Source organism: Callospermophilus lateralis, chromosome 10 (genome assembly GCF_048772815.1).
Source record: "Callospermophilus lateralis isolate mCalLat2 chromosome 10, mCalLat2.hap1, whole genome shotgun sequence".
Lineage (NCBI taxonomy): Eukaryota > Metazoa > Chordata > Mammalia > Rodentia > Sciuridae > Callospermophilus > Callospermophilus lateralis.
In genome coordinates, this window is record NC_135314.1 from 104,435,288 (window position 1) to 104,449,482 (window position 14,195).

The window sequence follows — 14,195 nt, forward strand, 5'->3', positions numbered from 1 at the left end:
GGCATTGGCTCTCTTTCCTGCTGGAATTGAACTCGTGCCAGCAAGGTCTCGTCTGTCTTGTGCACGTCTGTGCTGCTGCAACATGGCCATGCTGGGAACATAGTGTGTACTAAGGAAGCACCCACTCGATGAATAAATGGACAGTTTCACTAGATCCAAGTAGAAACATCTAAAGTCGCGATTAGTAATAAAAGGAAAAATAAACTGAGAGCATTTGCTCAACCTTCCACCACACAGATGAGTGACACAACAGCCTCTGAGTTCATCCGAGCCAGGCGGGCGCCACACTGTCCACCCTAACTCTCTCCTGCTGCTCCCTCCCCAGCTCCTGACACGGGGCTGTGCAGCCAGAGCAGTCACCAGCAGGAAGTGGGCAGCCAATGCCTGGGTTCTGCCTGCCAAGCCACCTCCCAGCAAGCCTCTCACCCTCTGTGCTTCACAGTGGGAGCATGAGAGCTGTAGCCGGTGGGGGCTGCTGTGTGTGCAGTACAGGTGAGCAGCCAGCTGACCCCAGGCCTCACCAAGAGGAGGCTCCAGTATCAGTCCTGCCTCATCTCTGCATTCCAACCTCAAAAGACAAAAGCAAAAACAAAAACAAACCATCTAAAAGGGACACTTTCTGAGTGTCACAGACCCACTTTGAGAGGTAGGATATTTCTTCTGGGTCAGCTTTCACTTTACCAGGATTAAACCAAAGTGTGAAATTCATCGAAAGGCTAAGAAAACACTTTTGTTCAACAAGGAGAAGTTTATAAACCTTTTATATAACATAAAAATCAGTTTTGAATATAAAGTGGTGAAAATTATATTTTATAATATAATACTTCCATATTTAAAATTTTTAAAATTCTAGCCTTTTTGAATGAAAATATTTCCTGATTTCTGCTCATGAATTAAAAGAAAAAGTACAGTATAAAATCTAAGTATGAGCTGGACATGGTGGTACATGTCTATGATCCCAGTGACTTGGGAAGCTAAAGCAGGAGGACTACAAGTTCAAGGTCATCTTGGGCAACTTAGTGAGACCCTGTCTCAAAATTAAAAGGTTGGGGGCAGGGTGGGGTGGGTGCTAGGTAGAACACCATGGGTTCAGTCTCTAATAATACCTAGTGTGTGCGTGTGTGTGTATGTGTGTGTGTGTGTGTGTGTGTCACACACACACATACTATCAGTAACACACACACATACACACAAAAATCCAAGGATAAAAATAAAAGGACAAACCTCATGAACATGACCCCAGCCAAACAGGGGCGAACCTGGGGTTTTCTTTGTTAACTTTTAAACTAAACTTAGATATGAGGTTAAGGTCCAGGCCCAGTATGACTGGCCATCACGAGACACCCACTGCCCTGGCATGGGCAGCAATGAAAGGCAAGCATCAGGTTTTACCTAGACCAGGAAATGACAGTCCAAACTGATGGAGCCAAAACAAGCCGTGTGCTGGGAAGAGAGGGGACGTGGCCGAGGCTGGTCAAGTGTGTGGCCCTTAGATCCACTGGTCCAGCAGAGATGAGGAAAGCCGAGCTCCAGGCACCACTGCACCCCAGCGCCATCTCTCATACCCACCTCTGACGGTGGCCTACCCACATGTCCCTCCAGTGTCCCCTCCATGTGGCCTACCCACATGTCCACCACCCTTCCCACTGCCATCCCCAAGAAGCCGTCCATTTCCAGGCTCACCAGTGCCTTGGGTCCCTCCCCCTAGAGTCTCAGAAGTCAATCCACGTCCACGAGGGCTTGCGTGCCACCACAACCCAGCAAGTAACCACTCCCTCCCAGCTCTGAACTCCTATACAAAGGTGTCCACTGGCCTCTAAGCTTCCACATGCCTTAGGTGGACTCCTCATATGGCTCAAGGCAGCTCTTCCTATTAATGTAGAACCTTTTCTTAATGTTATCACTACCCATCCAAGTTCAAGATCCAAGTCAACAATTTCTTCCTTAGACCCCACAGAAGTTTTTTTTTTCTTTTTAATTTTTAGATGGACACAATACCTTTATTTATTTTTATGTGGTGCTCAGGATCAAACCCAGGGCCTCACATGTGGGAGGCACACGCTCCACCACTGAGCCCCAGCCCCAGCCCCAGCCCCTTAGCAATTCTTTTGTTTACACCTGTATTTGGTCTTTAAAACATACTCCTGAGACTATCAGGTGCCGGGAACCGTGTCTCACAGCAGCAACTGACAAGGAAGGGCCTTCTCCTCGTGAACATTCCAGAGTGGGAGACAGACCATCAGGAAGAATGAGGGCTAAGGGTCAAGCCTCCTGCATCCCAGCTCCTAGGATCACCAGGCTCCACACTCTTGCCTTCTCCAGCAGCAGCTCATCACTGCTTCTCTGTGTGTCCCACCGGCCTCCCTTCCACCAGTCAATTTCCATGCACAAAGCTGCATGTAGGTGTCTGTCCAACACTCACCAAAGTCCTCACAAAGGAGAACCAGAAAGAGTAACAAAGATAACTAGGAGTCAGGGTATCATGGGAATTATTTAACCAAAAGAGATCTGTCCATCAGCGTTTCCTCCCTTTCCTCCCTGTGACCAAAATATGTGATAAGAATTACTTAAAGGAGGAAAAGTTTATTTGGGGGCTCACAGTTTCAGAGGTCTCAGTCAATGAATGACCAATGCTATTGCTCTGGGCCCAAAGCGAGGCAGAACATCATGGTGGAGAGGCATGGTGGACAAGAGCTACTCAGCTCATGGCAGCCAGAAGGCAGAGAGAGAGAGAGAGAGAGAGAGAGAGAGAGAGAGAGAGGGGAACAAGGCACAAAGACAACCAACCTCCAAGGACACATCCCCAGAGACCTACTTCCTCTAGCCATACTCCATCTGCCTGTAGTTGCAACCCAATAATCCAAATTACTAATTCATCAGATGGATTAATCCACCGATTAGGTTAGAGTTCTCATTCCTGATCTCATCCTCCGATCACTCCTGCATTAACATATGAGCTTTTGGGGGACACCTCATATGCAAACCATAATTCCATAATAGGAGAAGACTCAAGGGACACAGCCATGGCTCTCAAACTATTAAAGTACCGAGACATGAAAGAAGGAAGACATGTTCTGTCCCAGATCTGAGGAGGACCGGATGAGAGCTTCCCAGGTAGTAGCTCAGTGGGGAGGTAGCTGATTCTCACTTCTCTGGGATATCAGCCACTGGGATTCTCAGCAGCAATTCAGGGTTCAGTGCTATTGAGCATGTCTTAGGCTAGGCACAGAAGCACAGCACAGAGGGAAACTGTCTTTGGAATCAGAAAGATTGGCGTTCAAACCCTACTGCAGCTGTGCTTTGGCTGTGACAAATGCACTAAATCTTAACCTCTCTTGACAGGTCACTCATCAGACAAAGGATAAGTTAGTTCGTAAGAGCAATCTTGTTGGGCTGTTATAAAGATCAGAAAGCATATTTATAAAGAGTCTGGCCCCAGGTTCTCTTTGACAGAATGAGCTCCTGAAGGTATTGGGTGGTCAGGGAGGAGAGATGTCAGCTCCGACTAGCAGACTAGCAGCCTACTGTGCGGGGAATGCTGTCCCTTGTTTTCACTTTACAGCTGAGGAAGCCAAGGCACAGAGATGAAGCCATTCTCCCCATATAGCACGGCTGATAACTGGAGGCACCAGGATCTGAGTGCAGGCCATGCAGCTATTCTGATGACCTCCACAGACAGCATGGCAGAGAAGAGAAAGCTGAGGATTGGGGTGGCAGACCTCAAATTTGGGGCCCTTTCACCTACTGGCTGTGAGACCTGGGCAAGTTACTTCATTTTTCTGAGCCTGTTTTCCCTGCTACAAAGTGGAAATACCAACCTCTCTACCTCAGACAGCTTAGAGTAGAAGTTAATGAACTATCTGTTTCACAGTCCTCCTCCCTGAATTGGGAAACAGATTGAACTGGATGTATTCTACCGTTCTTTTCAACATATGTGAGTAGTGCTAGTGTCCTGGGAATTCACAACACATCAAGAAAAAAGTTGCAAGTTCAAATTTAAAAGGCCAGTTTCAGAAAGATCTGGAAAGTTGCCCTCGGCAGTCCCATCCCAGATCTTTCCTTCCCCCAACAACTTTATTTTTTTTACTTATGTCCAAGTCAGGGTTGAAAAGACTGTTGCAAAATAAGGGCCTGAGAATCTGTGAGTCTGTAGTCATCCATTCAGCTCCCTAAAACCAAAAATCACATGTGGGTTAAAGAAACACCCTGTCCTAGTGGCTGGAGGGCGTTGTGGTATGCAAAGCAGCTGCAGGGGTGGAGCAAGGTGTCTCTGGAAGCAAACCCCAAGCTCCTTCAGCTCCCCACCGGCCTGCAGCTCCCCAGTGGGATCAATCACAGAGGTGGGGTGCGTCAGCCGGCTGGTCTGGCTGGGGGGCAGCTCCCACCAGCCAGCTCTGCCCTCCCTGGAACAGCTTCAAAGGAAAGGGCAGCTGCCTCTGCTAAGGGTGCGCTGCTTGAGTTAAGTGTGGCCAGCAATTCCCCAAGAATGGAAGACTGGATTGCTTTAATTATAGAGGGTGGGGGGAGTAGGAACAAATGAAAAGAAAAATAAATAAATAAAGACAATATTTTTAAATCCTAACGTTAAAATAGTTATTCTGGTGCAAAGACATGGCTCTCAGCCAAAATCTTGGGGACTTCAGGGGCAGAATGCTGAATCACTTACCTTCTTTAGGAAAAAGAAAGAAATTCCTGCTATAAATCTCTCCTTCACTGTGCCAAGTGGTTCTAGAAACTCACAGTCACACTTCCTGGAGCCTCAGCTGCCAGGCTGGTGCTGCACAAGGACAGGGCTGGGGCACAGATGCGGGGGCAGTCCTCCATGGCCTGCTAGTGGCTGTTTTGCCTCACAGTGTGTGTGACAATCTCATGTTATCCCACTCTCTGTTTCTGTTGTCCCTTGGACTCGCACTAAGGAAAACATTATAGATACTCTTCTTTCTTCATTAAAATACATAAGAAGCTGAATGGACTTTGAGATGGATATTTCCTCAGACTCCAGTGATCTGATTAATATCAGAAGTAATAAGCTGCTTTTCCTTCACTCAAAATGAGCCTCTACTTTAAAATGATGTTCAATTTAAAACATTTTTCCAAGAGGCTCCTTTTCTTTTATTATTTTTTTAATTTTAACTGCTAAAAATGTATCTATTTATCATGTACAACCTGCTGGTGTGAATAAAAGGAGTTGTTTAAAACAAGACTTGAATTGGTATTATTCCCCGAGAGGGGAGTGGCAGGCCATCTTAGAAAACGGTCACTTCTGGGACATGTAAGTTAATGTGACAATTGACATGGGGTTAAAGAGCAGCTCCAAGAAGGTGGGGCAGGCCTGCTAACTGCCACACACCCAGTGCCCAGGACATCTGATGAACACAAAAATGGACCAGGGAATTTAAACAGCCAAGCCACTACAGAGGGACCGAGGGGTTTCCTAGATGGTGACCACGTGACCCTGGACATCCCAGGCAACTCTAAAACCTAACTCTGTTACAAGGTTTCCTCAAAGTTCAGTCCCAAGTTCCAAAGGCGAGACAATGAAATAGCTGCATTCACACTACGCAATCTGCTAGGCCGTGTCACTTCTCAACCTCTCTAATGGCTTCTCTCCTCAAGATGGAAAACAGATCCTTCCCCTGACCAGGGCTGCTCCCAGCCGGGTGTGACAGCTGGACAGCTGCTAGTGGTTGTCAGGTCCAACAGGAGGTCTGCCAAGAGATTCCTGGGCCTCCCTCCTTCCTCGTCCCTGTTGCCCTAACCACCAGAGGCCAGTCTTAGTCAGCATTTCTGTTTGACTAGCTGCATTCTCTTGTCCCCCAAGTCCCAATTTAGGAAAGAATGGAGTAAAACGGTGCAGAATTTACTTGAGAATAAAAATTGTTTCTCAACAGTGCAGCCCATGAACAGGGGTATGGGGAGGCCAGCCTGAGGGGGTCCAGGCCCTGAGAGCCAACAGGAAGTCCACAAGGTCATACGCTCCAGCTCTGCCCCTACAGTTTATATTTAAGTGAATAAAACACACAAGAAGAAACATTCTTCTCAAATAAAGCCATGCATGTGTTTTCATGTGAAGAAACTTCTTTTAAATAAAACCTGAGAAGTCTGTTTCTCAATTTTCTGGCTAAAATTTTCCATTTCATCTGATAAAGTTGCTTTCAGAATACTGAAAAAATACTGTGCAGAACTTTAAGTTGCAACAATAGAACATTCTAGTCACTGGGGCATGTGTGACTCATGGGGTTGAAAAACTTGGGTGCAGCCTGCTGCAGAAAGGATTCCAGACACGAAGGATGGGGAGACGGTGATGGCACAACTCACTCAGCAAACACAGAACAGCTGACTTTCTTAAAGATTAAGAAACTAGAGGCAACAAAACAGTATCAAAGTAAGCTACCAATTTTCTTTTAAGACATAAAGGACCCAGAGAAATGTACAAAAGAACTAGAAAGAAACCACCAACATCTTTACAGCCATTCTCTAGAGTATGGGTGATTATAATACTTTTGGTTTTAAGTATTTTGTACCTTTTGCACAATACATATGTGTTTGGTCTTTTTGTATGATAATTTTATTTCTTCTTATTATTTATATACAGTGAAATTCACTCTTTGTTCTGTACCATTCTGAATTAAGAGCAAGCACAGAGTTATGAAATAGCTACTAAAACCAAGGTACAGAACTATGCCAGAACCAGTCAAGTCCCTGGAGCTGCCCCTGTGTGGTCAGCCCCTCCTCCATGCCCAGCCCTGGACCGGCTCATCTATTCTGCGTCCCTACAATTTTGTCTTTTCCAGAATGTCACATGAACATAAACAGAATCATACAAGGAGTTTTGTTTTGTTTTGTTTTCTGGGGATCAGTTTTCTTTAACTTTGCAAAAATGCTGTGTTTTATCTTAATCAAAAGAGTAATTCTGTAAATTATATGTGTATATGTGTGTGTGTGTGTGTGTGTGTGTGTGTGTGTGTGTGTATATTTGGTACCAGGAATTGAACTCAGGGACACTCGACCACTGAGCCACATCTCCAGCCCTATTTCATTTAGAGACAAAATCTCACTGAGTTGCTTAGTTCCTCACTTTTGCTGAGGCTGGCTTTGAACTAGTGATCTCCCTTCCTCAGCCTCCTGAGCTGCTGGGATTACAGGTGTGCCACAACACCCGGCACTGTAAATTATAATTTTAAAAATTAAAAAAATTCTAGTTCAAAACCCTCTAAAAACAAAATTCCAATTTCTTTCTAAAAAAAAAAAAAAAAAAGAAGAAGAAGAAGAAGAAGATAAAATAAAACCTTCAACTAAGAATTGTTTTCTTTTAGTGGGCATAATAGTAATGTAATCCCAGCAATTTGGGAGGCCAAGGTAGGAGGATCACAAGTTAGAGGTCAGCCTGAGCAATTCAATAAGACCCATTCTTAAAATTAAAAAAATAAAAAGGCTAGAGATGTAGCTCAGTGGTAGAACTCCCCTGGGTTCAATCTCTAGTAGCACCCCCCCCCCCCCAAAAAAAATTGCTTTCTTTTCTCAGGTTGTCATTTTGGGGATGATTCTGAAGCTACCTTGTAGCCTTTGGAAAATATGGTTAAAATAAAACTCTGTCAGGAATGAAGATAAAAGAAAAGTAAACCTTGTACTAAAAATTGCTTTCTTTTGCTGGGCGTGATGGTAAATGCCTATAATCCTGGCTGCTCAGAAGGCTGAGGCAGGAGGATGGCAAGTTCTAGAAAGTCAGCCTCAGCAATTTAGTGAGACCCTGTCCTGGAATAAAATTAAAAGGGCTGGTGATGCAGCTCAGTGGTAGAACACTTGCCTAGCATGTGTGAGGTCCTGGATCAAATCTCCCCAGATAGACAGTTTGGAAGGATAAGTAGATAGATAAATAGATAGAACTCTATCACAGACATGGAGAATGGCTTTCATGAAAATTCATTCTCTATAATGCCTGTGGTAGATTCCTGGTGAAAGTACAGAGAGATCCAGTTTTATAATAAAGCCTCTGAGCAGAACACCTGACAGGACCTCCCAGAGCTCCATGGTGCCCTCCATCTGAAATTCCTGTCACATCCTGAGATAATTCATCAATTATCAGATATAAGCAGTTCAATTCTGGTGATACAGCAGTCATTGCTGAATCATAGTGACTGCAATCATAGTGAAGAATTTCTCCCAGTTAAGTTTGCTAATCAGTAGAAATACCAAACCTCACTGGCACTTTGATCCATTTATTCTGTAGTTGTTTAACTGCCTGTTAGTCTGAGGGTCACTGGAAAGAGATGAAGAAACAACTTTTGTCACTTTCACAGAAGTCTGGTGTGTGTGGTCTCATCCCCAATAATTTGAAAGTAAATATGGCAACCACTGGGCCCTCATGAAGGAGGAAATGGTGTTAATTTACTTTTCTGGCCACAACTTAAATTCGGTCTAATTAGTTTGCCTCCCATGTCCCACTATCTTTCTATTAGTTTCTACAATATAAAATTGGATAAGTGAATAGATGAATGAGGAGATGAAGGAACAAACGGAAAAAAAAAATGAGCTTCCACCCTTAAATAATGGTGCTTCACTTAAATTTGTTATCAACTGGTCCTTGAACCCATTTTGTTAAAATCCTGTGCTAACCCATTTCGTTAAAATCCTGGCACTAAGAATCTAGTGCCAGCAAACTCACACATGACTCCTTGGTATCATGAAGTATGAGTCAGATGGTGCACAGCACCAAGGAGATGTTTTCCCTAGTGGAGCATCATCTAATGCCACATGCTGAGGAACAGAGACGGAGTAGGAGGAGAAGGAGGAGGAGAAGGAGGAGGAGGAGCAGGAAGAGGAGGAGGAGGAGGAGAAAGAGCAGGAGAAGCAGCAATAGGAGGAGGAGGAGCAGGAGGAGGAGGAAGAGGAGGAGCAGGAAGAGCAGGAGGAGGAGGAGGAGGCATAGGAGGAGACGGAGGAGGAGGAGGACCGGGGTAGGAGGAAGAGCAGGAGGAGGAGGAGCAGGAGGCAGAGGAGCAGGAGGCAGAGGAGAGGTAGGAGGAGGAGCACAGCTGAGGACCCACACAGTAGATCACTTCAGGATCTTTCACATTCATCATGTCATTTAAGAATGATAAAAATATACAAAAGTGACAATGTCGCAGGAATTAGGAAGTAAATTCTTCTACTTATTAAATTTCATCAACCTCTCTACTTCCTATAGAGTCAGAACATAGCTCGGGCCTCCCCTGGAGATTCTCCCTTGGTAGAATTGCAGGAGGGTTGGGCCTGCCTGCAGGACCAGGGCCTAAGAAGACAGGCTACACAAAATTAGGAATCTCCTACAAGCAAGGAGAGCCAGGTCTTTACAAACTGCCTGCCGAGCAAGGGATCATCAGGCAGCTCTTGATGACCAAGGCCATGGGTGGGATGGAAGGAACAAATGCAAGTCTATAGATGACTTTTCAATCTTGTGGGATCGCCACTGCTCCATCCCTGCAAATTCCTACTTCATGGGGGAGGCAGCTCAGCAGAGAAGCCAAAGACCACTTTTCCATCCAGCCCATTTTCTGCCCTTGCCCTGGCTCTGGTACAAATAGAGAAGCAGGAAAGTTACCAAACGAAAGTAATCAAACAGCCATCAAAATGATATGAACAATCCACACCTGTGTTATCAGAGCTCCTGACAGATGCTCAGAAAACTGCAATAGGACACTCCTCCCCACCATTTATTACACAGCCTTCAAAAAACAATTTTGACACATGGTGGGGCATGTTGCTTTGGGATATGGAAAAAAACCTTCCAGGATTAAAAAGTCTATTTAGACCTTTTTTTCCTGTCCAATAACAAAAACAAGAAGACATCAGAACTATCCATTCCATCTTCTCCAAACAAAATTTAACACATGCACACACAGTCAGGGCTGGGCAGTGGGGGCCTCCAGTGACACTGAACAGCCTTTCTTCCTCACTGGGCTCCATGGGGTATTGCACACCATGATGCAGCAAAATGACCCAAGTGCCACAGCCTCTAGGGACCAGCATTTAAGGAATGTGGTTGGCATGTAACATGAACCATCAATATTATCCTGTGGTTCAAAAGCACCTACAGCTGAAATCAGGCAACACTCTGGGGCATTTTTCCCACCCCTTCCCAGAAATACTTTCTGTGGGAAAGAAGAAGGCGGGGCAAGAGAAAGAGAAACAGCAAGGAGGCAAAAACAGAAGCAAGTCATTCTTTGCAAAGAGGTCTCACTCACACACGAACACAGCAAGCTCATTGAAATATGAAACTAACAGAGAACCTACAAAAGCTACCGTAATGCCGTATAAAGTAGAATCATCACCCAAGACAGAAAACAATAATACAATGATTTCCTGCCAAGAAACATGATCCTCTATATCTAAAAACGGTATCAACAACTGTTACCCTGAAATAGCCACGAGAGTCCAGGCAGAAACCCCGGAGCTGCCTTTCTACTCTGCTTGGGGGCTGAGCCAGCAGCAGGGCACACTGCACTTCACTCCCCTTGTTTCAAAAGCCACGTCTAAGAAGTGATTTTCATTCCCCATGCCCGTTAAACCTCATGTACTAAGAGATGCCTTATATCCTAGAATTGATCTGATAGGAAATACATCAATGGTCATTAATGGAAGTTATTGGGTATTTTTACAAGTGTTTACCCTATCACCCCCAGGACTCCCCATTAGAAAGCTCTCTGGAACAGCCAGATCTACTTATTTCCTTAAAGCAGCAAAAGGACTCTAGCCATGTATCTCGTTTCCCTTGAGTCATTATAAAGAGTTAGAACAATAAACTGAAGCTTTTTTCCCTAAGATAAAGCCAGAAAAATGTATGATACCTGCAGAGGTGGATGATATTTAGTTCAGCAACACAGAAAAAAGAATACTCTTCTGGGGCTAGGCACGGTGGTGCACACCTATAATCTCAGCGACTCAGCAGGCTGAGACAGGAGGATGGCCAGTTCAAAGCCAGCCTCAGCAAAAGCGGGGGCACTAAGCAACTCAGTGAGACCCTGTCTCTAAATAAAATATAAAATAGGGCTGGAGATGCAGCTCAGTGGTCAAGCACCCCTGAGTTCAATCTCCAGTACCACATCCCCACCCCAAAAAGAGAATACTGTTCTGGGGCTAGGGCTACAGCTCAGTGGCAGAGTGCTTGCCTATAAATAAATAAAATGAAATAATTATTTAAAAATAAAAAAAGAATACTGTTCTACCACAGACCAAGCCACTAAAGCAGGGAGACAATGGGTTCTCTTTTGTTCATGCTTGAAGGACAGGGCAGAGCCTGACCCTCAGAGGACACAAAGCAACATTCTGTTGACTAGAAAGTGGGGTGCATGGAGCGAGGCACACAAGAGCCCCATCAACATGCCCAGGCCATTTTGCAGAGCAGAAGGGTCCACAGACAAGCCGGTTTCCCGCCTCCCTTCGATTCTCTTTCATGCTCTGTGGTAGGCCAGAGGGACATGTACCATGAGTCACTGCTTCCGTGGAACAGTCCCCTGCTGTCTCTGTTCATCCAGGGTTGCTCTGTGAGTGATCTGACCAAGAACAGCAAGAGGAGCCCCACAGCAGTTTCCAGAACTGGCCCTCGGCACTGGCCCACCTGTCAACATTCTCTCTTGGAGACCCAGCAGTGTGGAGTAAACCCTGCTGCTCTCACACTGCGAGGCTATAGACGCCCCTCCTTGATGACCAGACCTCAGTCCAGTCAGGTCCAGGTTTCCAGAATCCCTGAAACAGCACCACACACCTAACTCTCTGGACCATCCCGCCTAACAGGTAACTACCACCAAGTGACCCCATCAATGCCATACAGAGAGGAAGAGGAACCCAGCTGGGCCCTTTCCAGATTCCTGACCTACAAAATTGAGTGACACAGTGAAATGGCTGTTCCAGGCCATGAGGTGTGGAGAAGAGAGCCACACAGTGCAAATACAGCCAGAGCTCCTCCTATACGCAAGTCTGGTTCCCACCACAGCGAAGGCAGAAGCAAGGGAAGAGACCCACTCTACCACAGGCTTAGAGCTGGGCTCTGGGCCTCCAGGGCTTCCAGACAAAGGAAGCTCATACTGAAGTCCACAAGGGCCACAGGGCCTCCGGTGGCACCATGCAGCTTACCTGCCGCAGGAGCTCCTTCTGGCTGCCATCAGCCCTGCCGAGGCCAAGGTCACAGGGCCTCCCAGAGCACCGAGCAGCCTACCTGCCGCAGGAGCTCCTCCTGGCTGCCATCAGCCCTGCCCTCCTGGCTGCCATCAGTCCCACCATCAAGACCACAGGACCTCCAGGGGCACCGCGCAGGCCTACCTGCCGCAGGAGCTCCTCCTGGCGCACGCGGATCCTCTCTCTCTCCATCTGGATCCTCTGCAGCCGCAGCTTCTGCTGCTGCTGCTGTTGCGTGGTCAGGGCGGTGGGCAAGGCGGTAGGCAAGCTCATGAGCCCGGCCGGGTTCTGAGAAGGGCGGTTCTGCTGGCTCAGGGTGCTGGGCGCCATCTGCTGCTGGTGTTGGTGACTCATCACTAGAAGAAGAACACACATGGGATAGGTGACAGGGCCTAGGACACCTTATCAAAAAGAAGATGGGTCCTGCTTTTAAGTATGGATTCCCGAGACTCCTTCCACAGCACTTTCCAGTTATGCCTTGCTATTTAAATAACTATTACTTAATTCAATTCACTCCTGATCACCCAGTCTTGGTTTTATTGTCTGTTGGGAACCTTGCTTCACATCTTCTCCATGTGCAGAGTACCTCTTAAGCTTTACATAGAACACAATGGCAAATCAAGCAGATTCCACAAAGGTCATCACAGATCATGAGAGAGTTCACCAGGACCTCTAAGGCTGTGTGTGCACTTTCCCAAGAGCTAACGAGGGCATGTGCTTGCCAGTGCTCAGTGGCTGCACAAGGCCATCGAGGATCGGGTGAATGCTCAGCAACATGGGAACTCAATGCAAACAGGAGCCTGTTAATGCTTTGTTAGAAAGGGACACCCCAAGAAACCTCAGATCCACTCAGGAGCAAGTATCAGACTGAGAACAACAAATGGCTGATCTTACAAAGGGGAAATCAGTGAGATACAGATTAATTGGTTCAGTACCAAGGCGGGGGCAGTATCTATTTTACACTTACCAACATTCAATTTTTAGCACCGAGAACTTTGCCCTGGGAAAGAAGTCCCAAGCTGGGCGCAGTGCACACGCTAGGCAAGTGCTCCACCCCCAACCACACTGGGCATTCTGAATAAAACTGGTGAACTGTAGGAATGTCTCTATTAGGGCTATGGTAGGACACTGCAGTTTTTTCTATTGCTATGGAGATAACTGTGTGTGCAAGGATCTTCATGTCTTATTTCCTATGACTGCATATGACACTATGGGGTCTATTGTCATGTATCTGTACAGGCACACTATATGAAACATGGATCTGGCCAATGTCACTCTACAGTAACTCCCCAAACAACTTTAATAAGAAAGAAAGAAAAAAATCAAAGTTTTAAATCCTTTAACATATCCATGAGAGAGAAGGGAAATTGCATGTAAATGGAAGGAGACCCTCAGGGGTATACAAAATTACATACAAGAGGAAGTGAGGGGAAAGGAGGGAAAATATAAGGGGGAGAAATGAATTACAGTAGAGGGGGTAGAGAGAGAAGAGGGGAGGGGAGGGGGGAGGGGGGATAGTAGAGGATAGGAAAGGCAGCAGAATACAACAGACTCCAGAATGGCAATATGTAAATCAATGGTTGTGCAACTGAAGTGATTCTGCAATCTGTATATGGGGTAAAAATGGGAGTTCATATCCCACTTGAATCAAAGTGTGAAATATGATATATCAAGAACTATGTAATGTTTTGAACAACCTACAATAAAAATTAATTTAAAAAAAAAAAAAACATATCCATGATCGCTGTCCGCCATCACTCACTCTCACACACACACACACACACACACACACACAAAAAAAAAAAAATTTAGAAAGTGCTAAGCTGGGTGTGGTGCATGCATATAGTCTCAGCCACTTGGGAAGCTGAGACAAGAGGGTCCCTAAGTCTGGGAGTTCAAGGCCATCCTGGCAATACAATGAGGCCCTATCTCAAAAAAAAGTTCTAGTTTTTTCTCCAGTTCACCAGTCAAATTTGCTTCACTTCAGCCAGGCTAATATGCAATAAAGACAACCACACTTTAGTTTCTAGGTCAGGATCAAA

General features: G+C 45.8%; 1 protein-coding gene across 2 annotated transcripts in view; it reads right to left on the reverse strand.

Annotated features, from left to right (window-relative positions):
* The window catches only part of Wwtr1 (WW domain containing transcription regulator 1), a 121,107-nt gene that overhangs the window by 11,958 nt on the left and 94,954 nt on the right, over positions 1-14,195 (reverse strand). For both annotated transcript variants that reach the window (XM_076867706.2, XM_077110375.1), the window contains one exon: positions 12,298-12,509. In XM_076867706.2, the coding sequence (XP_076723821.1) occupies positions 12,298-12,509 (212 nt within the window). The remainder of the gene's footprint in view (positions 1-12,297; positions 12,510-14,195) is intronic.